The 27,233-nt window shown below is 39.3% G+C and overlaps 3 protein-coding genes across 3 annotated transcripts in view; 2 read left to right on the top strand and 1 right to left on the bottom strand.

The window, feature by feature from the left end:
* Positions 1-13,662, bottom strand: part of vegfc (vascular endothelial growth factor c) — a 76,205-nt gene extending 62,543 nt beyond the window's left edge. Inside the window, exon 1 of the mRNA XM_034687039.1 lies at positions 13,451-13,662. Coding sequence (XP_034542930.1) covers positions 13,451-13,540 — 90 coding nt within the window. The 5' untranslated portion in view covers positions 13,541-13,662. The remainder of the gene's footprint in view (positions 1-13,450) is intronic.
* Positions 13,663-14,069: 407 nt separating this feature from the next.
* Positions 14,070-23,033, top strand: naf1 (nuclear assembly factor 1 homolog (S. cerevisiae)). Its single transcript, XM_034687921.1, has 9 exons — positions 14,070-14,190; positions 15,916-16,175; positions 16,279-16,426; positions 18,519-18,612; positions 18,758-18,840; positions 18,936-19,096; positions 19,895-19,946; positions 20,117-20,204; positions 21,344-23,033. Exons 2-9 carry the CDS (start codon positions 15,916-15,918, stop codon positions 21,718-21,720), a joined length of 1,263 nt encoding a protein of 420 aa, XP_034543812.1. The 5' UTR covers positions 14,070-14,190; the 3' UTR covers positions 21,721-23,033.
* Positions 23,034-23,853: 820 nt separating this feature from the next.
* LOC117816138 (CD209 antigen-like protein C) lies at positions 23,854-27,020 on the top strand. Its single transcript, XM_034688277.1, has 5 exons — positions 23,854-23,969; positions 24,144-24,251; positions 25,419-25,573; positions 26,222-26,325; positions 26,459-27,020. The coding sequence occupies exons 1-5, from the start codon at positions 23,855-23,857 to the stop codon at positions 26,601-26,603; spliced, it is 627 nt and encodes a 208-aa protein (XP_034544168.1). The 5' UTR covers position 23,854; the 3' UTR covers positions 26,604-27,020.
* The last annotated feature ends 213 nt before the right edge of the window (positions 27,021-27,233 follow it).

Below are 27,233 nucleotides of genomic sequence, written 5' to 3'. Positions count from 1 at the left end.
TCAGTGAAGAAAAAAAACAAACATTCGATGATTCGTCGACTATGGCAAGAACTGATGAATCAGATTCGACAAAGCAAATCCTTAGTCGGGGTCACCCCTATTTGTCATCACTTTTAGGGGAGAGTAAAACACCAATAGGTGGTTATTTTAGCACTACTTTCAAAAATCTATAACCCCTAGTCCCGAAAATTTGGTCGCAAATGTTTAAAAATAAAATGTTGATTGTTTTATTCTCATATCTCATATTAAATCTAATGTCTGTTACACTTTTTAAAATATTTGGAACAGGGGCATGTTTACTATTGTTTTGCATCACCTCTTCTGTTCACAACACTGTAAATGTTTTGTTACCAATGAGACCAGTTTCAGGAGTTTGTAAAGCGAATTGTTGTCCATTCTTGCCTGATATAGGACTTCAGCTGCTCAACAGTTTGGGGTCTCTTTTGTCGTATTTTGCACCTTATGAATGGGTAACAAGTTACTACTGCAGGCTGACCAGTTTAGTACTCTTCGACGACGGAGACATACTGTTGTTATACATGTAAAATGTGGTTTGGTATTGTCTGTCTTAAAAATGCAAAAGGGCATTGTTTGGAGGGGCAGCATGCATCAAAACCTTAATATATTGTTCAGTGTTAATGGTGCCTTCACAGATGTGTAAGCTACCCATGCCATGGGCACTTATGCATTCATATTACCATCACTGACTGTCCCTCTCCTCTCTCAAGTGTAGGACGCAGCATTCCAAGATATTCCAAAAAACAATATCAAGTGTTGATTCATTCCACTGTGGCACATTTTCCACTTCACCTAAGTCCATCTTAAATGGGCTCGGGCTGAGAGAAGTTATCAGTGTTTCTGGATAATGTTTATTCAAGGTTACTTATTTGCATGGTTAAAGTTTTTACTTGCATTTGTGGATGCAGTGACAAACTGTGATCACAGACAATGGTTTTGGAAGGGAGTCTATTCAGTGATATACAGTTGTTTTAATGCCACCTGAGGGCGTAGAGATCATACCCATCCAGTATTGGTTATTGGCCTTGTCCCTTTTGCACAGAGAGTCCTCCAGGTTCTCTAAATCCTTTCATGATACTATGTGCTATAGAAGATGAAATCCCAAAATTGTACACATTTAACACTTTTCTGAAATTGTGTCATTATTTGCTCACCAGGTTTCTCACAGAGTGGTGAAACTCTTACTGTCTTTACATCTGAGAGACTCAGCCTGTCTGAATTGCCATTTTATCTAATCCAGTCATGTTACTAACCTGTTGCAAATTCACTTCATTAGTCAAAGAGATTTTTAAATGAGCAAATATATTTTTAGAAAAAACATTTTTTTTTCACTTTCAACACATGTTGAAATGTTGCCATTACACAATTTTCAATTATGTATAGGCTTTAAATGATTTTCAAATCATCAAACTCTGCTTGTGTCAACATTTTATTTTTTGGGAATTGGGGTTGAAAGTAGAAATGAGATAATATTGTTACTTATTCAGATCGTCAAAAAATTGAGAAACACTCTTTGGTGTATTGTAGCACACCAACACACATACCAAGGTCCTGACACACACAGCATTGGTTAGGTTGCTGACCTGTTTCCTTGAGCCCAGTCTAATTAATGGTGTCTAAATGTCAACCAGCTAACAAAAGAAGCTTATCTCTCCACTAACATGCTTTCCCTCCAGCCACTGTGTGTGTGTGTGTGTGTGTGTGTGTGTGTGTGTGTGTGTGTGTGTTTTCCCTTTTGCATACAAATATAGAATATGTACATTGAGATTACCATGAGAAAATACTTTGCATACTTGTCAGGCTTTTTTATAAACTATTAGTTGTTCTCTTTGGACCCATATAAGGGGAATCACCGCTGTATCTACATCCTGCATCTATTGTGTAATATTTAGAGAGTGACCATGGATTTGCCCTCCTAACCAGACCTTTATTTTTGTTTTTGCATGGTTACTGGTAGGGAAAATCCTCCACACAGGAAATGACTTAGACAGAAATAGTCACTGATATAGCAGCATGCCAGAGCTTTTGTCAGATTTTATTGAGGTGAACAAGATGTGGCACATTACTTCTGGTGAGTAACTGTCTTCATGAAATGTAATATAGCTGCCTAAATTTGGTTATTAATACCAAAGATAATCCTATAAATAATCTACCTCTTAAATGAATCCAATACTTCCCGGCCTGCCGGATCTGAGACACAGCCACAACAGAACAGAATGGAGAGAGTGGACGTTAGAATTGAATTGAACCCTATCAGCTCCAGTGCTGTGACGAGGTGGAGACAGACCGGACATGGATCTGGTGGAATTTAGGCATCACAGACTAAAATGATGCCTGACATCCCTCTTACTCCTATCCCATCCTCACCAAGTCTATGACATTACCAGAGTGTCAGAGTCTATTTTTCAGTCTACTGGCTACAGTCGCCCAAACTATGCCACAAATCCAGGGTCAGGTCGGCCTGCCTACCTGATCTACATTGCAGATTGTCTGCCCTTGTTGGCCACCATAAAAATAGATTCAGGCATAAAAAAAAGTGAAACTTATTCCAGTATACGTCATCATTTGTTACAGCCCTACCAGTATCATCTGCATTGATCAGCCCTGCACAGGAAAAGTATCGATGGGAGGATGGATGGATGGACTGATGGACTGATGGATGCATGGATGGATGGATGGATGAATGGGTTTTTCAATTACTTCTTTCATGTCCTGCTCTTGAACTTTTTAGTCTTCATTCAAGCCTTCAAAATGCAACATATTTCACACACACACACACACACACACACACACACACACACACACACACACACACACACACACACACACACACATATACACACACACCCTAACAAATAACCACTTACCACCCTGCCCATTGTTGTCCAGTTCCGGTGGAATAAAATTCCCACAGTGGGAATGGTTTAGCACACACATATTCACACACAGGCACAAAAATGACAAATATTAGGCAATTTCCTTACAGCTGTAAAGTAGGGCAAGGTAAAATGGGGTACAAAAATAGACACAATAATGTCTTACTTTATTATGATTATAGTCGTATATCAAAATATGTAGTTTGAAAATGTAGCAAGACTGAGCCGGACCAAATTAGACCTGCTTCAGTAATATCCAGGGCCAGATTGTCTTTCTCAGTGTCTCACAACATTCAGGAAAGAACCCCACGTCGAAAACCAATCACAGTTCTGTTATCAACACCACCAGACATCACTGACAAAAACAGCAACTTCACCATGCAGAACACAAAATAACTAATCTACTAATATGATCGAATGTTCTTTCTTGTGTGTTTGACTTTATTTTGTTGCATAAACAGTGTTGAATACACAATCAAACCATGAATCTCATTCATATTGCCAGTTCAAAGCAGGATATCTATACACTGTAGCATCTTGCCCTTCATGGAAATGTCACAGAAGCTCGATGATAGGACGGTGTCGTCCCGCCACGGTGCCTGCATCAGTGGAGATAATAGAGGCATGACGGGCAAAGCGGCATCACTGTAAAACATTGGAGCCTTGGATGAAATTAGGGCTGCAAGTAACGACTGTTTTGATAGTCCACTAGTTATCGATTATTGAAACTATTATTCTAGGAATGGGTTAATGAATTGTACAATAAAGTCATTGTTCTTTGAGGATGTAATCTGTTAAGTCTTGTCATTTCCAAATGTTCAGCTTGTTTGCAGTGAGGGTAAGTTGACGTATATTTTCACTCTGAGCCGAAAGCTTCAGTTTAAACCCTTGAAATGACATGGTATCCTCTGTAGACATGTCTGTATCTTTGATTCTGTATACTGCAGGCTACACTGGTGCATGCTGCCACGGTGATAAGTGATCTCCAAACACTGGGCCTGTCCTGCAATCCGTGGATTGATCCTTGACCTCTGAGGGACAGGCCAACCAAAACAAAGCAAAGCCGAATAGTTATCCTTATTTGTCTAATGAGGAGCACGGGACACCCAGGCACACACACACACACACACACACACACACACACACACACACACACACACACACACACACACCAGTGTGTCTTAAACAAGGATAAACCCCAGGTCTTTAGTCTGTATGGGTCAAACCTCATCAGTTCTCTTTCTGTTTTCATTTCTCTCCAGAACTGGAGGCCAGCAACAGTTGGAGATGTAGAAGTATTGATTAGGAATAATCAAGAATGTGCTCACATGAAGTCTGAAGGTTTTCTAAACAGAGCCAGAGAAGTCCCACTCAAGCCTGCTGTTATCCTCCAGTTTTGCAGCATGATTACTTGAAGAAGGTGGCGTTGACACGTTACAACATACAGAGAAGAAGAACAAGTTCAGCTGCAACAAGCTGATATGTCATCGTCCCAAAAAAAGACGTATCGGAGAAATACAAAGCAGCACTAGCCGTAGCTAGCATTAGCACCAATCAAACAGCAAGAGTGGTAGTGTTGTTTCAACAGGCATTTAAAGGTGACATATCATGCAAAATCAACTTTTCAATGGTTCTCTACCTGAAATATGTTTCCCTGGCATGAGAATGAAAAAAATCCATTCTTCCCCTGTTTTGATTTCTCCATCTTTTTGTAAATGTGTGCTGAAACGAGCCGTTTCTGTTTTCAGTGTTTTTCTTACGTCATAACGCCATCCGGTCTGTAACGGAAGTCAGAGCTCGGAGCTTGTTCAGCCCATAGACTGTATAAAATACAACTCAACCCCTCCTCCGTTTTTCATTACCTGCACACGTTTGCTAACAAAGAGCTTAGGAGGGAGACATGCTAGTTGTAGGCTGTCTTAATGTAGGCTGTCTTAATTGTCTTAACACAAAGGTCGGTTTTACTCCCCACGTCTGCAGATTTGAAGCTCTAGTGGATGATTTTTATTTTTCATGGAAAAGTGCTAGCGCTAGTTAGCATAGCCACATAGCTACATGTTCGTAGCTGTGTACCCAGACACACGTCAACATACTGACAAATAAAACAACAAGAAACACAAAATCTGTGACCAATCGTTCAGAAAGGTCCTGCTGCAGTCGCCTCTCCGTCAGGATCAGATTCTGGATCAGATTCAGAGGGTTGAAGTAACGCGGGTCTGTGAGCAGCCGTGTATATTCAGCCAACATGTAAACATTAGATCAACGTGCTGGACAGCCGAGGCCACATCCACTTCCTGAGGGGGCGTGGTCAGAGAGCTCATTCTCATTTAAAGGCACAGACACAAAAAACAGCCTGTTCTGAGCAGGGCTGAAAAAGAGGGGTTTACAGGCATACCAAAATCTGATTTCAAAGTGTTTTTTTGAGCAATAAACTTTAAAGACATGTTTTGGGGACCTCTTAGACCAATATATTTTGATAAAAAAGAGCATAATATGTCATCTTTAACAACTGCAGAAAGTTTAGCAGAGACTACCAAAGTTTAAGCAACTAAAGACACTTTCAAAACTTAATAAGCCATCTTTTTCTTAGTTAAAAGACGGAGGATTTCACCTGCCAATTGTGTGTTTGGAACACCATCCAGAGTCAACGCTACTTTGTCACTACTGTCCTGTATGATAATCTCTCTGCACACATTCACAGTCTGATCCAAAACAACATCAGTGACATAAGTTTAACCACAGACATATGGACTTATGTTTATTGAGTATACTTAGTGTGATGGCCCAGTGACTGGATGAAGACTTCATCATGAAAAAGAGATTGTTGCCTGCCCAGGAGTGCGCCCGTTCATAGTAAAAGAATACATGGCATTTGAAGAGTATGAACTGTAATTTTTTTTGTGTGATAATAAATACTGATTTCAATTACACTTAGTACAGAATATTGATATATATGAATCTTTGCTCCCTAAATCTAAGCTTCTCTTACCCTTAGGTGTGCAGAAACTACATATTTTTAAGATACAAAAAAATGTGCAATCTTATCTGTATTGGTACATAAAGTTCAGTTAAGCTCTATTAGTTATCGATATCCATTTTGTGCAGCTCTAATAAACAATGAAATGTATTTACATTTAGATTAAATGAGTGGCAGTGGCAGACTTATAATGCAAATAGTGCATCCTGAAGCAGATAGACAAAAAGTGAAATTTAGGTGCATGTCAATTTTGTCAATTTTCATCAGCTATGGTAGGAAGGATGGTGTATGTATCTATCGAGAATATCTGCTATTTATACCCCCTGGAATCTACAGTGCAAAGTAAAGTTTATTTTTCCTTTTAAGGAGTTAGGACTTGTTTTTTCTTTTGAAGCTGGTGAACAGAGGAACTGGTCACCCAAGGGATAACTTGAGGAAGTGACACAACAACGAGGAAAAAAGGAAGAAGAATTTAAGGAATGTTTTCAGACATGTGGAGGTGTCACAGTGGAGGAGCACTATATTTATTCTGTTTGTGCGAGTGTGTGTGTGTGCTTGAGTGTATGGAATGCTGTTGACAGTGTTTTGTTGTGTGCAACACAATGAATGACATTGGGACCGTTAAAAAGAAAAATACTCTCTGACAAACAACACCTGCTCATTGTGTGTCTCTGAGTGTCTGTGTGTGTGACAATGGCAGAAAAACACCTGCTGCATTTATGACCAGCATCCTGTGGCCCCCTCAGAGCCGTCAGTTCAATCCCCTGTTTACTGTCACAACACAAAGATTCTCAGGTTGAAGACCCTTTAAAACAAACAGAAACTGACGCTTCATCACTTAAAGTGGCTAAAGGGAAGGAGCAGTAGCTTCAGAATGTCTGCTTGAATTCAGCATCCATTCAATCTTTAAAATAGTTTTTTTAAGTTAAAATAGTGGTCACAAATGTACGTTATATAATTAGATAAATTAAAACTAGGGCTGTCAATTGATTAAAAAATATGTATCATAATGGATTATGGTTTTAAAGTCCAACATTTTAAAATACTCATTGGAATACAAAGAAAGCTGCTGGTAGCATCTTGAAACCAAGAAACAACCTCAGTTGTTGAGAAATGAAGCTAATGTAGAAATGTAAAAACTGCCGTGCCTTGAGTGTCCACTAGAGGCTGGCTGCGAAGGTAACGGAATCCTCATTAGGTCCCATGTTAAATCAAGCGGCAACCTCTGGTCTCAAAATATGAAGCCAATGCGGAAGTGTTACAAACTGCAATTCATTGAGCATCCGCTTGAGGCTGGCTGCAGAAACACAGGAAACCACATATACACCAATTCAAAAAAAGCAGATCTTTGCAGCAGAAATAAACATGTTTACAGCCTGGTTAAAAAAATGGCTTGGGTCTATGTAGCTAATTTTTCTATTGGCACACACTGTACAGGGCTTGAATTTTTTTTCTAAGGTAATGGTTCACAAGATATTAAGATTACGAGTTTTGGCCAAATATGACATGACTGACTTGACTGACAGGCTGGAACACAGCTGTTGGCTAGCAGGTTCAAACTCCGCCTCTTTACCTCACACTAAGCTTGGTTGAGTTCAGCATTTCCAATATGGCTCCCGCCGACAATTGGCTTCAAAACATTATTGAGCAGGAAGCTAATTCATCTATTTGCACACATTTTACAGGGGGTGAATTTTAATTAAGGTAGCATTTTGACCAATGAACATTACTTTTTACATCATTTTCAACAGATTGTGTTTGCTGAGTGAGTTATGCACTGACAGAAATGTGTTTTCTGTGCATTCGTGTTTGCGGTTTAGGTTTAGAAGTTGGGAAGGCAGCACTTGATGTTTAACATTTATCCTTAATAAGAACGACACCGCAAGCTGGTACAAGTAGGGAACTCAACTTGCACTGATTTCAAAATGTTTTTAAGCATCATTCTCACCCACAACTTGTTGATCTATCATTTTAAGACAGAGAAATATTTGTTTTTATAAGTGAAGAAAAAGGAAAATCCTTGTCACTATTGACTGTTAACTTTTAATACTTTTGTAACTCCAATAAAGAGCAGATACCTAAAAGTTCTGTTTAAGTGAGCCTACAGTAGAGACTTGTTTGTGCTTTACTTCCAACACCTGGAAAAACATTATGACTGCTGGAAGAGTTACATCTACAAACTATCAACAGTTACATTCCTGATTCTGTGAGACAATACAAGTGTGGCCTTGATGAAACACATTCATTTATTTTTGTACATTTTTGTTTTGACATTCAGCCTGTAAACCCAGAGGAAAACAGGTGGGATGAACCGAGCAGCAGTCATTTGATGCGCCATAAGTGACTCTGTAGTGTTGATATGTAGAAAATGTTCCTCTGACTCATGGGTCACCACCATGAAGGAGCCAAATTGTTTTCTGTGCCACAAAACCAAGGTTTTCAAGGTTTTCCCTGAGTGTGCACATTAGGACATTTTCAGCTACGATGTCTGTTTTCCATTAGGTCCTGAGGAACAATGGGAATCAGTAGGAGAGGCTTGACTCATACAATGTTATCAAAGGAAATGTCAAAGGATACAGAGGCCGTTTCTCAATGAGACAGACTAGTGCTCCACCTCCGATTCACTTCAATGCAAACTGCGGTTTATTTGTCACACAAGTGGCAACAACAGCGCATTTCTCGGCTCCTTTGGTCACAAAAATATGAATCCTACAGGGGCTCACTTTCTCTTTGTCTCAGCTTTTATGAAGAACAAGCGCCTGCAGCATTTATTATTATACCATATTGTTTGTCAAAAGAAACACAAAGGCACAAAGTTGTCCTTCTTGAGAAGCTTGAGAAGCATTGTTTAACATGTAACGCATTGATTGATCTTGTTTTAAAGCAGCATGGGCATTCAAGGAGGCAGCATCAGCCTGTTTTCTGAATCATGGATTTGACCTCGCTGCCAGGTGGAAAAACTGCGAAATAGAAATTTAGTCCAAAGAGAAACAGGGGAACCTTGCAAAGGAGACATCTAAAATCTAGAAAGCTTCATTTTAAAATATGCCTTGAAGATAAAGAGTTTGCAACAACCTCATGGTGTTCTTATCTTTTTCACTTATTTGTGTTGTTTGTTATTAAGCAGAATAAGAAGTACAGGTAATGTGAAATGTTTGTTGTGCCTCTGTTTATATGTGGATTGTTGTTTTTTTGTTATTCCCTAATACTTTTACAGGGCGCAACTGAATATGTGCAACAGGGGACAATAAAGTGTATTGTATCATATCATATTGTACCATGTTGTATGCTATTGATCATACTGTATTGCACAATATCTTATATCATATTCTATTGATCGTAACATATCGCACTGTATCAGTTTGTATCACACCAAATCACCTTGTATTGTATTGAATCAGTTTGAAATGTATTGCATTTAGGGGTGACGCCGACTAAGGATTTGCTTCGTCGAATCTGATTCGTCAGTTCTTGCCATAGTCGACGAATCATCGTTTGTTTGTTTTTTTTCTTCACTGACCCAAAGTCTGCATTATGGTGACTGTATGACGATAATACACATAACCATTTACCATTAAGAGGCTCAGCTTAAAGTGAAAGAGACACTAGAGTAGATAGGTATGAATCTTTTATTTTTTAATCTATTGTACGCAAAAACAAAGAGGTGATGAACGAGAAAAAAAACTCATGAGGCCACCGTCTGTTAAACATAAAAAAACGTGACATTATAAAATAAACATGTATAATGAGACATAATGAGCTCAGAGCACTGCACATGATTTATCTGAACAATGTTTCAGTGTCTGCAAATCAAATTAATAAAGAGTGAAATTACAACACTCGTAACACCTAGAAAGGAAAAAACGTCCTGAATATGTTAATCATGGTTTAAACGTTAAAAAGGTTGGACATCAGGAGATATTTAAATATTGTTCACTCTGCAGAGACCAGCACTGCGGAGGGTAGTTTGTCTAACTTGAGGCTAAAACATTTCTATAATGTTCAAAATCAAACCTGAACCAGCTGAAGGGTTTTCAAATCCCTTAACAGTACCTTTTAAAAGAGTCTGTCACTGTGTCTTTGTCCGCTCGAGTCTTTAGAAGAAACAAACAAAATGTTTACTGGCAGAGGTATGCTCCTCGTTCTTTTGGCACCGTTCCAGCGGCCCAGTACAGTTTTTGTGTGGTCCGGTAATCCCTGATCTCACAGCCCTTCTTCATGAAGCTACGCCTCATCTTAATCACTTTTTCAGGATCATCTGAAGTTTATTTTGTCTGACATTTTAAAGCTGCTATGAACCTCAAAAAATTTAAAGACCAGCTGAGGTATCGCTGCTCCACAGGTCCTGCTGGGAGAGTCCACCTTTAATTACCAGGGGAGATTTAATTACCACCTTGAGTAGATCTAACACTTCAAAAGCTATTTCCAGAATTACATGAAGTATTTATAAGTTTATATTTGTATCAAAATAGGATATATGAGCCATGGTTTATACTGAAAACAGGAAATGGTATGAAATTAGACATTGAGTGCCCCCATAGTTTGAATGGAATGATCTTCGTTTTATATGCAGATGTTCGACTATGAGTTTGGTAGTCGACTAAGGCTCTTCAGACCGAATCGTCGAACATTCAACTTTTTGGGGTCACCCCTAATTGCATTGTATCATTTCATAATATATCGTATCGTATTTCAGCGTTTCAATTTAACATTGTTACTTTTCTTGCAGCACTAAGGTCGAAATATTCTCATATTTTAAAGGTTGTTGGCCACCACCATAATGTTATGATTTGTTTACTGTTACTTGTGGTACACTTTCGTTGCACCCCATGTCATATTGGTTGTATGGTTATCATATCTTATATGGTACAATCCATATCTAGGGATCTAAAAGACTTAATAATGACAAAAGTTTTGGACAGGTTACTTCAGATTGCAGGCATGAAACACACTGTAACAGCTGCACTGTATCTTGAGGAGTGAATGCATCTGATCAAAGTATGTCCAACATAAGTTCTTGTTTTTGACACTGACAGGCTCAGATTGTTTTTTTTTTTTTTAATGTGAGACAACAATGCCCCCTGCTGTTTTTTTTTATTTAACTTTATTTCATTCAACCTTTATTGAGCCAGGAGAAAAAACTAATTGAGATTAATAATCTCTTTTTAAAGAGTGTCCCGGCCAAGGTGGGCAGCAGCACAGTTTACAAAGTTTCTGACAGAGTAGCATACATCCCAAAATACTACAAAATAAATATCTGTGAAGCAGTGAAACCAGTTCATTTATCCTACGCTCATTTTGTAATTTGTTCCAAATAAAAGGAGCAGTAGATTTAAACGCCTTTTTATCCACCTCAGTTCTTACCTTTAGAACAGACAGCATGAAAGGGTCCTGGGATCAACAAATGTATGTTCCTATTCACAATTCATTGCATGCTTTTTTCCTTTTTCAAATACTAAATTGATTCCAAGCTAATGTCAAAAAAGAGGAGGGAAAAAACTACACAGCAGACCAACTCCAGATAAGTTTTCCATTTTGTCAGTGAAGAGAGTGACATGAATAGCTGTGCGATTATTATTTTTTTTAAGTAAGAGAGATTCATTAAGGTTTCAGCAAACATGCTGTTACTTAACTTAGCTGTCAAATAATAACACTAAGACTGCCTGGTAAGAATATAAGGTAACCACTGATGTCATCACATATACCTTGATCAGTTAGTTTGTGTTATTGTTTGTTTGAGTCTGAATAAATGAATCAGTTGAAACAAGAAAGTCACTCAACAACAACACAACAGCACAGACCTATTTGATTTGTAATTCCTCTGCAAGGAAAAAGCACAGTTTTTTTCTGGTTGCCTTAAAGCGTAGCACTGATTTCTGGTTACAGAGACAGATCTTTTCATTAAAGTCATTTAGACTTTAATATGAAAAAACAGAGCCGAGGCTACAATCATATCACAATCACCCTTCAAGCAAGAGAAGTGAGTATGATTAGAAATGTCATGTCCTTGTGGATTTTGAACGAGTTACAACAGAAGCTTGCACGACTTTCAGCCAAGGAAAGGTCATGACGGGACGCTTGTCTGCAAACAGAGACATTTAACAGCAGTCAGCTGCAGCATGGTTGATCTGAAGTTCAAAACAGAGAAAACAAGGCTGTAACACATTGTTTGGGTCCTGGCACAACAACAGCAAAACTCAACTCAACTTTATTTAAATAGCACCTTTCATACAAGCATGCAGTTGAAAGTGCTTTATAAAAAGAACGGAGAGACAGAAAACAACAGCAATGGTAAAATTATAAAAAGCATAATCATAAATAAAATACTTAAGAATAAAATAAAATCAATACAGTAAAATTAATAATAAGAGTAAAAAGAAAAGTTAAAAAGATCTGATAAATACACGAAATAAATTGATAAATAAATAAATAAATAAATAAATATTAAAGCAATGATTATAAAAAAAATCCAGCCCAGAGCTAAACATAAATTAATCCAAATTAAAAGTTAGATTCAAAAGGTAAGTCTTAAGTGTATATTTATAAACACCAAAACACCACAACAAAAGATGCACCAACATCCAAAAATATATCAGAGAACAGTGTTGATCTTCTCCACTCTCTTGTGAAGTCATTTATGATTTATTCAGTCTGTCCTGAAGCTATTTTCCAGTAATGATAATTCAATTTCACTGAGAAAAACTTGCCAAGCTAACTGGAGAACACACATTTTTGAACACTTGCTGAGTCAACCTTTGTCAAGTTTCAGAGCAAAGGCAGACATAAATCTTTGACTGTAAATATTGTACACCACTGTCAGATAAAATCCACACAATAAACTGCTAGACAACAAAATAACTCAACTTTTACCTCATAGTAGCCATCAGAGCTAGATCAACATTTGAAAGCTGGAAAACTAAATGAACTAGCAGCTGGACAGAGATAAATCATTATGTTGTAAAACTGCAAAAAGCTTCACACAGCCCTCTTTGACCCAGCAGGGAAAAAAAACACAAATTTTCCCACAGTAGCTATATTTTATCAGTTCTTCAGACCATTTTAACTTCTCCTTGACTTTTTTTATTAAGCCCTGAATTGTTTAAACAAGACTTTGCTGCCACCTGCTGGTCTTGTTTGATTTAGTTAAATTCTACCTGCATCCTGCACTTGTAACTCAACAACAGTGAGAGCAAATACTTTATTTTTTATATTTATTAGGTTATGTTAGTTACAGTTATTCCCAATTTATTTGCAAACACTTGGGACTTTGTCCTGTAAATTATTATTGTTTTTAACCAAGATGACCCTCTCCTGCTATCTTTACAGTGAAAGGTATTAATAACATTTGCAACACTTTGTCTGACACTGATTCTATGGCCATGGTTTCGGGCATTTAAAGTAATTGTGTAAAAGTAGGCCTAATCACTTTTGCCTCTTCTGCCTTTGCAGTTTATAAAAAAGATGTCACTATCTATAAAAATTTGAGTGTATTTCATAGCCAGATAAAAACTCTTCACAGGAGCTGTAATTCTTCAAATGTCTCCTTTATGTGTCAAACAGAGAGTGAAAGTGTACTTACTTTTCCGGACACCGTCATGATTTGTTGTCCGTTTTTTATTATGCAGCTCCATATGTTAACATATCCTTCATAGATTGGAGGGGAGTTCATTATTTCTGACGACGAAGCAGTGCTGCACAGATTTAATACTAAAATATCAAGATAAAGGCTTCTTAAAAACACGGCGCAATAGCACTGCGCACATCCGGAAAAACATAACCCCACGTGTTGTGGACTTGCGGACCTCGTTGCGTCAAGGGCGCGAAGGGAACTGATTACAACCGGAACTAGATATTTTTTCCTTCAGAATAAAATGTAATAACTGGCCATAATGTCATTAAGCAAAGAAAACTGTGTAAATAATGATAATAATGATAGAAGTTTTTTAAAATATGCTACACATAATTGATGAATTAATATTTGCCAATCGTATGTAAGGGTTTGACCCTAAGTATTGTGATATGCTCTATGTCACACACATTTTCCAGAAAATAAAGTGTTACCAGAACAAGTATAACAAGAAGCAATGAAAGACTGCTCCACGGACACTATACACACGTTAATTCTAACAGAACTTTAATTTGGCATCGTATCATTCGTGTTTTTTTGGAGTGTATCAAGTGAATTTTAAACCTTTCATGTCGAGTTCGCTTTTATTTCTGAACGGTGTTAGCGGAAGTTCGTTTGTTTCGGTTAGCTTACAACAGTCCGGAGTGTGGTCAGTTTCTTCGCAGCGTGGATCGTGTAGCTGAAGAAAACAGGTAATATCTCTAAAAGTTAATAAGTATTACTGTACAGACATGTTGTCTCTGTTATTTCTTTAAATTAAGTGTTGTTGGTCGTGATAGTTAACAGCTGTTTAGCTCCGTACGTAGATTAAACTGTAACGATGCTAGTTCCCGTTAGCTTGTTTAGGTAGATGCCTGGTGCTAGCATTAAATGTACACTGAATGTTTTCCTCGTTTTTTGAGGAAAACTGATTTAACTAGAAACCAACTCCTAGTGTTGACTTTATTTATTGCGAAAAGTAAAAAAAAAAATACTTTTCAATCAATAATATTTACTCGTCTCTAATGTGGGTACTCAAACTTTATGGTGTGAAAGCGCAACTTCACTTTGACTCACCTGTTAATAAACTATGCAGGATCATAGAGTCACCTTTTTAAGCATCATCACATCTTTGCATGAACGATCAACATGTGAAAGTCTGCATTCATTTTAGTTGCATTATTTAATCGAATAATATCAAAGAAGGTAAACTTTGATTTACCCTAATACAGAAAGTCGAACCTTGCAGCCAAACTAATTTCTCTACTCCAGTTTCCATCATGCATTGTGAAACCAGCAGGCGTGTATAAAGTACTTGAAAGCCATTCTTGAGTAAAAGTAAAGATATCTTACTTGAAATCTACTCAGGTAAAAGTTAAAGTCACCCATTTAAAAAACACTTGAGTAACAGTCTTAAAGTAGCTCAAACTAAACTTACTTAAGTATCAAAAGTGAAAATACAAAGAAACAAAACAGCTAGAAATAGTTGTTTCTCTGACAAGCATTTTTAAGTTTAATTCTACCTCCATCAACTCCCTTCACCTCTTGCTCCCTCTCTCCCTCCTTCACCTCTTGTTTCATCCCTCTCTCTCCTCTTGCTCCCTCTGTCCCTCCCTCCCTCCCTCCCTCCCTCCCTCCCTTCCCTCCCTCCCTCCCTCCCTTCCCTCCCTCTCCTCTTGCCCCCTCCCTCCTTCTCCTCTTGCTCCCTCTCTCCCTCTCCTCTGGCCCCCTCCCTCCTTCACCTCTTGCTCCCTCCCTCTCCTTTTGCCCCCTCCCTCCTTCACCTCTTGCTCCCTGTCTCTCCCTGTCTCTCCCTCTCCTCTTGCCCCCTCCCTCTCTCTCCTCTTGCTCCCTCTCTCCCTCCCTCATTCTTGCTCCCTCTCTCCCTCCTTCACCTCTTGCTCCCTCTCTACCTCCCCCCCTCTCCTCTTGGCCCCTCCCTCCTTCTGCTCTTGCTCCCTCCGTCCATCCCTCCTTCTCCTCTTGCCCCCTCCGTCCTTCTCCTCTTGCTCCCTCCCACCCTCCCTCTCCTCTTGCTCCCTCTCTCCCTCCCTCCCTCCCTCCTTCTCCTCTTGCTCCCTCCTTGTCTCCTCTTGCTCCCTCCCTTCCTTAATTAACGTCCTCAAATTTGCGGTTCATCTGTCGTGTAACGACAGTAATGATATAAATGTAGCGGAGTGAAAGTATAATTTTTTTCTTTTTAATGTAGCAAAGTAAAAGTTGTAAAAAATAAAGTACTTTAACTTCCTTCCTTTACACCACTGGCACTGGAAACCAGTTGTGCCTTTCTTACTGTTCAGAAGTGTGTGTATGTGTGATGTGTACCCTTTTGAAAAAGTGTGACACCTTAGATTCAATAATCTGAATTTATCAAATATGCTTTATGAAATATGAAAGCAAGGCTATTAGGGTCAAAGATTCATGTGTGTGTGTTTCAGATGGATGAAAAACTCTCAGAGGAGAATGGAGAGGCATTAGGAGTGCAAAAGGAGGATGAAGAGGAGATGGAAGTTACAGTGACAACACCTTTGGAAAATCTCAGCGTTAACCCCGAAGATGCCGATAAGTCATCAGATACACAAACGGTTCCAGTGAGGACAGAAGATGTAAATGCGGACTCAACAGCAGCTAAGCTTCCTGTTGACAGTGAGTTTAAGTCTGAAGACTGTGATGATGAAGATTCGGATGACTCGGACAGGTCAGTACACACAAAAGACAAACATTTTGTGTTTGTGGGTAACGAGTAGGAAGCATGGCAAGAGCGGGAAATCATAACTAACCCGTTCCTCTCCTTTCTTCAGTGACAGCTCGTCATCTTCCTCCTCCTCTTCTTCATCTTCTTCATCATCATCCTCATCTAATTTTGCTCGGGTGTTTGGGGAGGAAGACGATGATGAAGGTTTCAGCCAACCAGCCCCCGTCAAGACCAGAGATGAAGTCTTGCTCGAGGTCAGTCTATTCTTCGGTTGCATGTTTAAAGTTTGAAGACGTCAGAAAGAAGGACGATGATATGAGTCTCATCAAGGGGTTAATGAATTTATAAAGCAAGTTTAAAGCAGAAGGTGCTTTAGATAAAAGAAACTTTAAAGGGAAAATAAAACAACATGCTTAACATATAAAGGAGGATGTCTCAAAATAGAGTTGGATACTGATAGCCTGAAATTGATCCAAACTATGAAATGTCTACCTAAATTTAGTCTCTTTAGACCAGGATAAATCAAGGTTTGGACACTGAGCTGTAAAGGTTAACAGCTGCAAAAAATGGCAGACATCACATATGAAACTGACTCACTTTGGTAGCCGGTTGAGGCTTTGTCACTGTCATGCACACGGGGGGGGATCCTCAATAAAAAATGAGAGAGATACACTGAGGCAGTGAGAACTTGTAGCCATGGGTCATTAGTTGTGAAGTGACAAAATAACACCGCAACCCTCACCTCATTCAACCAGTTACAGGAATGCAAAATTCAGCTCTAACCCCCAATTTACACAGGATGCGCCACATTGCGTTACATCTGCGCAGCGTGTTTGCTCCGTCCTACGACTTGCGCCCTGCTCCACAGGACGCGTGTTGGGAGCATAGCGCCAGCTCATAGAAGGCAGGATCAGCTGGGTCCAGCATAGAGAGAACTAAATACAAACAACAGGTTACAGAGCCTTTCTGTGGTTTAATTTCTGCTCATTTGGATAGTGTTCCATTACTTTTGAGCTTTAATCATCCCTGAGTATGCTGCAGAACTGTTAAGTTTTGATTTTGCAGGTTTAGATGAATTGAATATGAATAATTCTACTCTATTTTGTTGTCCTGTTATCTTCTGACACAGTTATCATATTAAAGTCCTGTTGTAGTCGTAGCTTACATCCATAATAGATGAGTATTTCTGATCTAAATGAACTATAAACAGTCGGGAGTCCATATATGATGTCTTATTTTGAAATTGGCGGATGTTGCTTGCGTCTTTTCTGTGCAGATTGATGCGTGCTGGGCGCGGGCTCCGTCGAAAATAGACTCGGAGCATTTCTCTGGCGAAGAGGCGCAGGGGCACGCTCCAGAGACGGAGCCGAGACACACCGCGGCGCTCCCTTTGTGAACATGAGCATTGACTAGAATGGGAACATATTGGCTGCGACATGTGCGGCCCAGCTGTATCGCGCCGCTGTGTATCCTGTGTAAATGAAGGTTACACCTAAGCGTACAACCAGCTGGTGGACTAGTTGAGCTGAGTCATCAGAAGATCAGGAGAAGGCTCCTGTTGGGATGAAACATGAATCATATCAGAAATGTATTCTGGGCCTGTACTGTTCAGGGGCTTGCAAACTGATAAAACCACTATTAAATCTTCTCTGCAGTTAACTGATGGCTGGTGCAGAACATCCAGTGGTGGAGTCTTAAACCCGATTGAAATATGTTAGGTCAGACAGTTTAGCAGACATGAACACACCGAGAAAAAACTGAGTGGAGGGCAACTTGTCGTGGAATTTTCATAGTCTTATATATGTGTGTATGTAAGTATGTTTAACTATTGTATTCTTTCAGTCTAAGTGTCAAGTTTAGAGTAACTTGATTCCTATGTCATCTGTGACAGGCGAGATAGTGTCAAGGTAGTAATCAAGGTCTCTCCCCCTGCTCCCGTCTTTATCTATGTGTTGTGGCCGACTTACTGTCTCCAGAACTAGAGCACAGGTCTTCTTCCCACCTGTTGTGTTCCTATTGTTATCTAACTTTAATGTTGCCTTCGGGGGGAATAAATACCATGCCTGAGGATTTGTCTGTCAGAACTGACTTGGCATTGCACTGCACTCTCCTGCCTGTGTACTTTTATGTTATTTCTCCTCGATCAAGTTCTACATAAAGTATTTCAACGTAAGCCGTCTGAGTCTCCTGAGTCTTCTGTGTCCAGTGTCCAGTTTGTTGCTGAATTCCATCACACAACTCTTCAGTCTAATCTATCACACATATTTATGTCTGTGTTCTAAACCCTAAAACCGCATGAACCTTTACACCAAGAGATAAAAGCCTGCTGTCCTTGTGTGTGTTCAGGAGCTACCTGCAGTGGAGGAGGTGTCTGTGTCATTACCAGAAGAAGCAGAACTGCTGCCTGTAGGAACCATCTCCAGCATTATCCAGCAACTCGGTAAATATTCACACCAGGGCAATCTCAAAGCTAGATCTCAATGAAGCTAAGCTAGCTAGCACACAAATTAAATGGTTCTAATTACAAGCATGAAAAAATGTGAGTGCATTTATTTCATACTGAGCCACTCTCTCTGTGTCTGCAGTTGTCGTCCAGTCTCTGAAGGACACGCCCCCTCTGAATGATGACAGCATCATCTTTAGATCTGATAGGGTGGCAGTGGGTAAGGTGAGTGGACCAGCAGAGGCCGTGCGTACGATGAGCTGTGTTTTTCCATCTCCTCTGACGTGTGTGCTTCTGTGCCCGTTGTTTGTGTGTCTCAGGTGTTTGAGGTGTTCGGTCCGGTGTCCAGTCCGCTCTACATTCTGCGCTTTAACTCTGTGGATCAGATCAGCACTAAAGGTCTGACAGAGGGACTCACTCTGTACTACACACCGAGAATGAAAGAATACACAGCGTACATCCTCACCCAGCAGCTCAAACTGTGAGTACACACATTTCACATTTCTTTATTTGAACTATAGGGCTACAACTGAGGGAGATCCTAACACATTGTTGTCTTCTTCATTTACTGAACTACAAAACTTAGAGGTAATATTCTTCAAATCGTAGAAGCTGGTGTGGCCACATTGTGCTGGACTTTTTCCAGGGATGAATATGAGTCATGAATTCCTGTCTGAAATAGTACATTCAGTACATGACTGCCTCGTTTATCATGTCATGTGAACCAAAATGTAGGATTCATGTCTCCACTCGCAGGCTCAGAACTGAGGCTTAATGTGTTCTCAGAAGTTGAGGCTCTGCTGCAGATTTTGTACAGACTATATTGCTTGAATTGTCTCTGCCTCGTTAATGAGGAGTGATAAGATAGTTCCTGCAAGTATGGAACAGAACTTGTGACCTACTGTTGATTTTTTTAATATTGAAAACGAATTTTAAAAGTGTAATTTTGGTTTTACTTGATGTACAAAATTATCTCAAACTCGGACCCCTGTATTTGGTACATATTGAGCCGAGTGTTACACGGAAGATGGGCAAAATCCACCTCCTCTTGAACAAAAAGGAAACCAAAATTCCCCTGTGACAAACACTGGAGGTGTTTATAAAAATTCAGAAGAACTTTGAAATTAGTTCTGAAATCATCAGGGAGCCAATTTAAGGAGGCAAGGACGGGGTGATTTGGTGACATGACACCTGACCGTGTTCATATGCTTATTTTTCTCAATAAGAACGAGTAGACAGGAAACCGGACACTGAGTTTAAAATATGTTTCTTCTTCCAGTTTGAAGGGATCTGATGCATCGTGGAAAAATGACCAAGAACCACCTAAAGAGGTAAGCACACAGACGGATGATCAAACATCACTCTGAAGTGAAATGAAGGAACACGTTTTATTAGAGCCTAATCTAAGTCGGTGAACAAAACATGATGTTTCTACAACAATCAGAGAGATCACTTTTTTTTCATTACAGTCACACTCTATCTCTGCTCCTTTCCTCTGCAGGCTTTAGATTACAGTGATGATGAGAAGGAGCATGAAGCGAAAAGGAAAACAAAAAACTCCAGGAAGAAGAAGGACAACAACACTGCAGGTAATCACACACATAAACACACGATATGTTCTTCATAAGACAATGTGTAACACATCTGAGGGGTATACTACGAAGCGAGTTCAACATATCCTAGATATCTTCTCCTGATCCGGCTTCACTGAACCTAACAAAGGAGATCGCGCTAATCTGTCACACAAAGCTGGTTATCAACATGTTGAGTCAATCCAGACTTACTCTGAGCGCATTCACATGAACAGGGCGGAGAAGGTAACAAGTGACCAATCACAGACAGTCTGCCGTCAGCACATCGACATGAATTTCAAACACTGCACTGATATTAGAAAAATATGAAGAAGTTAAACACATAATCCAGATTAACTTCAACACAGCTGTTTGAAACATGAAGGAAGAACTGAGGGGTAAGACAAAAACTGTTTGAATACACAAATGACGTCTTATTTCTCATCATTAGTGCAGATATATCTGACTATAATAATAATAACTCTGTTTGTTCCCTGACAGTGATCTCTCTCTCTCTGATTTCATCTTGTCTCGTGTGTGACAGTTTTAGACTTAATATTTCAACTGCAGTCCTGACGGTATCAAACTGAGCGCTGTGGTTAAAGGACTAATAACAATGAGAACATGATTCAAAGTGATACGCGCAGTTGTACAATTAAAACAGTAGCCTAAAACGATTTAATCTGAATAATCTGACGTCAGACTCAGTTTAAGTATGATGTCAGGAAAGATAATCAATAACTGTCATCAGTATTTTATATATAAAATCATACAGGTAGACAAAGTGTCCTGCTCGTCTCTTCTCCACTGCGGGCTTGACAGCAGTTCTCCCCCCTCCCCTCGCGATCAGCTCACAGAGCTCCGTGATCGAGCGAGCTGATTGGTCAGTGGGTGGAGTTTACTACAAACTGATCTCTGATCCTGAGCATAACCTGCTCCGGAGCAGGTTAGGAGTTCAGCATGAGTAACCATGGTTATCTACCCTGGTAAGAAGTGAACCGCCTTTGTAGTACAGGAAATCCAGAGTTAACCCTGAAGTTACCTCGATAACCGCAAATCCGGCTTCGTAGTATACCCCTCTGGTGAGTTTAAGGTGTTACAGTGAAAAACTTACCCTCTATGTCTCTCACTTTCCTTTGTTTGATTTTTACTTCCAGATAACTCTGACCACAGTACCCAGAACACCTTGCAACAGCAGCATGGCGAAAGGGGTTTCCCTCCCAGACACGCAGGGGCTCCATTCAGGCACCAGAACCCAAGACACAAACAACCACCTTTCAAACACTCACACACACCACCTAGACACATGCACCCGCCACCTAGACACACACACGCCCCTCCCATGTACCTCCCCCCTCCGTGCCCTTACCCCCCTCCACCTCCTCACCACTTTCCCCCACCCAACTTCCCTCTCTACCCTCCTCCTCCTCCCTCTTTCTTCAACCCTTCCTTCTCATCTCCTCTGTGGCCTCCTAACTCTATCCCCTTCTCTAACCTCCCCCCTCCTCCTCCCCCACCTCCCCCTCCTCAGTGACAGCCAAAACACCCTCTGAACATGTAGTGATGTGAAAATTTAAAAACATTCTTTAAAGAGCAGACGAGGCAATCTGACGCCTGGGACTAACTTCACTCCCTGCCACTACTGTGATTTCATTTTTTAACTTTAATTTTTAAGATATCAGTTATTTGATTTGTATTCAACACCTCTGAAAACATTTTTGACATCTTCAGACCCTCATCAGAGAAAATAGTTGCTTGTTAAAGTGTCCGCCCTCAGCCCTCAAATACCGCTGTGTCTTATACTGTGTTCTGTTAGCAGTTTACTTCTTGCACCAGCTTCACTTTTGTAGATTTCTCAGTTGTGTTTTTTTCTCTGCTGCTTTTGTCCCTTTTTTCATTTTTCCCACCACATACTAACAATTGCCAAAAATGAACAAGACTTCTATCCAAGCATTGATATGTATATTAGTCAGTCCTCTAGCATCTGTGATTAGAGCTGCATCTATAGCAACAGTCTGCCATGGAGAAATAACAGACTGCTGCTATGTAATGACGAATCAGAGTCAAGTATTTAACACAGCTGTGTAATGGATTCCTGTAACACACACTAACACAGATGAAGTAACTAATGGAAAAAGTAATACACCTGTATATTACACTCTCACCTGTCCTCCTTTGACAACATGAGGTAACAGCATATTTAAGGACACCTCACTAAATGTGTGTATTTGATCAATAAAACCACGCTGAAGAATATGATTATGTTCACCCTTTACACCAAAATGAGTGTGTGGAGACAATCAGCTCATGGTGCATTTAGAGCTAAATGACAGGCGTTCTGTACACTTGTGTTCACATGAGATGTGTTAGCAGTATATTCACATCTTACTCTTGTATTCCCATTTTAGGGTTTCAAATAAATACTTTGGTCTCACATTACAGTGCACATGCAAACTTTGCTGAGATTGCTCTTACACAAGCTGAGCTGTAGAATGTTTTGTAAGGACATGCATTTGTTGTGTATTGCACTTTTACACCATTCCTTAAATGTATTCGGATGTGTTGAGGTCCTGTTTTGGTTCTCAGTCCATCATGTTGTCCACAGCTGAGAACTTCAGGGACTTCATGTGCTTTGTCGAACCGAATGAGCAAGTTTCATCCTGTTATCTTTTGCGATGCTTCACAAACACTCACTAACTTTTTTTTTTCACTGGTTGTGAGTGAGCTTCTGTAACCAGTACTTCGCCCATTGTCTGATATTGTAATCCACTCTATATGTAAATATCAGCGTTTTCTTCATTTGATGCTGTGCCTAAATGGGCAATAAAAGTCTTTGTGTAAGATATACATTGATGTTTTGAGCTTTTCTTTCCACTTGTGAAACGTGTTTCTGTCACACTGTTGTGTAAACCGCTGCTGTTTACATTCCTCAACTTTTTCTCAATAGGATGTTTCTTCAGAGTGAAACCTACACGAGGCAAAAACATGGGGAACTGAGTTGAAATTGAACTTATCATACTAGTCTAACTTAAATCCATTAATTTCTACAAATTGGACCTAGACTTGCAACAACACGAGGATTGAATACATCCTGAGTGTCAGAAGAACTATAAGTTATCTGCATATTTGAGTTACTGGCTCAGTAAGACATTGTTCAGATGGAAAACAACAGTTAAAATGATTAATGTTCATTTCAGAGGGGTGTTATTATTTTGTCCTTTACGTAATAAAAATTGTCTTATGTCAGGGAGTTTTGATTAAGAAGCAGCAAATTTTTATATATATTTTCCCTTGCATTAAATGACAAATGATGGCAATTAATGAAACATGAAATTATCACCTACATCATAGATGATTAAATGAATTAACAACTTGTGCAAACAAACAGGTATGAAGCATCTTAAGATCCCTCAGTTATATCAAACTATGTTGATGGGAATTAAATAACTCAAATCTAATCACTGATTTTAAATTCTGAAAAGGGCAATAATCAAAATAAGTAACTTTAAAGGCATGTAAGAGAAAAAAGAAGACCTGAAGTTATAACATCAGATGGGACTCTTCTGCTTCTACACAGCAGCAGCAGTGACAAACAGGAAAAGGTGTCATTGATCAAGTACTGCACAACATCAGACATATAACACAACTTCTCCCACCTGTGGCTCAAAATGGCTGTCCTCTTCCACTCCAGTGAGTCGTACATTAATGTTGAAGTTGGTGAGTATCAGGAGTTTTCCAGACCTGAACCTGAAGTCAGTTCTACAGAGAGGAACACAAAACCCAGTGAGTAACTTTTGCTCTTTTGCACGAAATTCTGATTTAAACTCAACACATTACCCTAATAACCCTCAGTTTATCACTACTTTTACTTTTTCTATGTGTTTCAGACAGTTAATGATGAGAAACAGTTTAATAATTTCATGAACAGTGCATACATTATTTTTTTGTGTGTTACAGAGTTCAGACACTTCAGTGTGGTTCTGCTGAGCTTCGGCTTGCTGTGTGTTCTTCAAGGAGTCCTCAACATCTCCCTGAGACTCGCTCTCAGTCAGCCCTGTCCGAAAGGTAGATAGATAACTAACTTTTACTCTTACCATCTACTTTCAGCAACAGAGAAATAAAATTATCTTTAGCAGGAAAAGCTGGAGGAACATATAGTGATGAAAGCACTAGACATTTCTCTCAGGAAGTGGTGGAGACCAAAATCAGAGCTAAAAGTAGGATGACAGTAGGATGCAGAGAAATGTTGCTCATTGTCTGTCAGATTTGTAATATTTAACAACCACTAAGTTAATAGTTTTATATGTTAAAGATGTGAACGAATAAGAGACCAAAAACAAAATAATTATTTGAATACTACTTTAAATTTTTCATTAAAATCAGCATATTAGCAATGATCTAAAGTGTATGTACAAACATATATTTATTAATTTATGGTATGTATTTGCTGTAGTAAGAGATATTGGGGCAGCTGTGTCTCAGTGGGTAGAGTTGGTCGTCTGTCATTCTGGAGGTTGGCAGTTCGATCCCAGCTCTGGCAATCACACGCCGAAGTGTCCTACTAAACCCTGAATTGCTCCCTCTGTTGTTCACAGCTGTGTGAATGTGAACGAATGAGATTAGCTAACACTGATGGTCCCGCAGCCTCTACCATCAGTGAATGTGATGAGTAGTGTAAAAGCGCTTTGAGTGGCCAGAAAGACTAGAAAAGTGCTATGTAAGTACAAGTCCATTTACCATTCAAATATTAAACGTACGTTTCCCAAGTGAAAAAGTCCATTTGAATTTGTCTTGTTTTCACAGATTTATTTCAAGCTGGTCTAATTTTCACCCAGTAAAGTTGTCACCTATTAGTCATTACAAAAACTGCAGGATTGAGGCAGATACTCTTCTTATTTCCAGTCAATGTAAACTTTGAGCACAAAAACTGTGAAATTTAAAAGGCCAGGTTGCCAAAATTGAAATTTCATATTCCAAATGAATACAAGGTCATATAAACTGGTTATATATATGAACTGAATTGGATTGCTGATCCTTCATGATTTAGATGTTCAATGAGCTTTTCTACTTTCCACAGCCCTTCAAGTAAAATATGTGTATGTGAAAACAAACTGTAAACTCTGATCATCAACAGCTTTGTACCTCAAAGCTCACTTGCAGCATCCTGTCTTCCGTTGCACCATGACACTGCTCTGTATTGTGACATGTCATTTTCTGTCATGTTGTTTTGAGTTGAGATAGTGGAACACACATGTCCTAAGGGCTGGCTAATGTTCGCGTCCAGCTGTTACTACATCTCCTCACAGCAGAGAAACTGGGACAACAGCCGGAAGGACTGTCTGCAGAGAGATGCTGACCTCGTGATCATCAACAGCAGACAGGAACAGGTAATTTTACATACCTATACTATACTGTTGTTTATTTTAATCAATCTGCTCTATAATTATTGCCACCTGCATCTGCATCTGCAACTGCATCTGCATCTGCATCTGCATCTGCAACTGATATTGTTCGACCAATATATATATATTATAATCAGCTCAAGTAGACATTTTCTGTCAATGTTTGTATTAAAAAAAAAATCTCTTGAAAAGCAAGTTAAAGTGACAGATACACCCGCCTCTCACTCAAAGAGGCCACACCCTTATTTTGCATCACTTTTAGGCTTCATATTTTCAAACTGGCGCCATAGATTTTGAGCCATAGAAAACAAAACCTCTTCTATGTACAGTACCAGGCTGAAAAAACTTTTTTTTTTTCCTGCTGTAAAGTTGAACATTTTAAAATGGGGCTATATGGGAATTGGTTCACATTTGGAGCGAGCCTCAAGGGAACTCTCAAGGAGCTGCAGTTTTTGGCACTATATTGTTGGCTTCATATATAAACTCCGGAGGTTGCTGTTCGGACTAATTTGCTCACAGCTGTTTTATGAGTCATTACAATTTTGAAAAATTTCAAGGACACTATGCTGTTTTGAATGTCACTTCTTGTGTGTTTGAGTATTTTGTTGTTTAGAATAATGTTGTTTATTACAGGCCTTCCTCATGGGCTTCACCATGGCAGCATGGGTCGGGATGACTGATAGAGAGGAGGAGGGAACTTGGGTCTGGGTGGATGGAACAAGAGTGCAGAAAAAGAAGTAAGATACTTATGAATGTTGCTTTTATGCACGTCTAGCTCTATCTTGTACCATCTGTTATCGCCATCCTACACCTCTGGACAGGATAGCCAAATCAAAGGTTATTTAGTGATGATTTCTTTTTTTTCTTTAGGCTGCAGTGGGCTCTGGGACAACCTGATGGAGCGTTTGGAGGAGAAGATTGTGGTGATCTTCGCACAATGATCGATTTTATTGGCTTGAATGACTTTAACTGTAGCGCCAGAAGCCAGTGGATCTGTGAGAAAAAGTTTCAGTAGCTTAGACTGTCTCAGTATGACACACAGTCACCTTCATTTACCAAAACTGTATCATAGAATCTTATTGTATCTGAAGCCATATTAGGTTCGTAAAAACAATGGTTCTCAAAGGTTGTTATCCTTAATTCTTCTCTAACAAGCTGATTAAATCGAAATGCTTAAATATTTTATACATTCATGCAGGCTAACATCAGTCCTTCCTGGCTTATTTTAGTACTTGCACTAAGAGAGAGAGAGATATCCCCCCAGGTTCACTTGAGGATCCTTTCAGCTATTTTTAAAGCACTCTGCAGTTTGGCTCTGTTAATATTTGCAGACTTTTAACACCTTATTCCTCTCGGTTCCATTTCTCTACTTTTGTCTTTGCTTGTGGTGGATTAATGATTGACTACTCTAAATAAATGATTCTCAATCTTCCTTGTCTTTGTCAATTTTATGTGATTAATATTTGTTGCTGCTTCCTTAAGAAAACCATGTTCTGCAGCAGCTTGAAGTAACCCTCTGATATGAGCAGTTAGAGCTCATCCTATGGACATAGCTCTTTAAAAATAATCTGAATTTATCACTCGATTTGATCAGAACAACTTCTCCAAATTATCTAGATGTGAAAGCACAGTCTACGATAAAACT

This window comes from Notolabrus celidotus, chromosome 7, assembly GCF_009762535.1.
Source record: "Notolabrus celidotus isolate fNotCel1 chromosome 7, fNotCel1.pri, whole genome shotgun sequence".
NCBI classification, from domain to species: Eukaryota; Metazoa; Chordata; class Actinopteri; order Labriformes; family Labridae; genus Notolabrus; species Notolabrus celidotus.
Note: the sequence above shows the minus strand (reverse complement) of the source record. Positions and strands in the feature narration are given on the sequence as shown.

Bases quoted from the DNA above. Each gene is read 5' to 3' on its own strand.
- naf1 (XM_034687921.1), top strand. From the start codon at position 15,916: ATGGATGAAAAACTCTCAGAGGAGAATGGAGAGGCATTAGGAGTGCAA. The intron at 18,613-18,757 runs GTAAATATTCAC...CTGTGTCTGCAG, and splicing joins CAGCATTATCCAGCAACTCG to TTGTCGTCCAGTCTCTGAAG. The intron at 20,205-21,343 runs GTAATCACACAC...TTTTACTTCCAG, and splicing joins GAAGGACAACAACACTGCAG to ATAACTCTGACCACAGTACC.
- LOC117816138 (XM_034688277.1), top strand. From the start codon at position 23,855: ATGGCTGTCCTCTTCCACTCCAGTGAGTCGTACATTAATGTTGAAGTT. The intron at 23,970-24,143 runs GTGAGTAACTTT...TGTGTGTTACAG, and splicing joins AGAGAGGAACACAAAACCCA to AGTTCAGACACTTCAGTGTG. The intron at 26,326-26,458 runs GTAAGATACTTA...TTTTTTCTTTAG, and splicing joins ACAAGAGTGCAGAAAAAGAA to GCTGCAGTGGGCTCTGGGAC.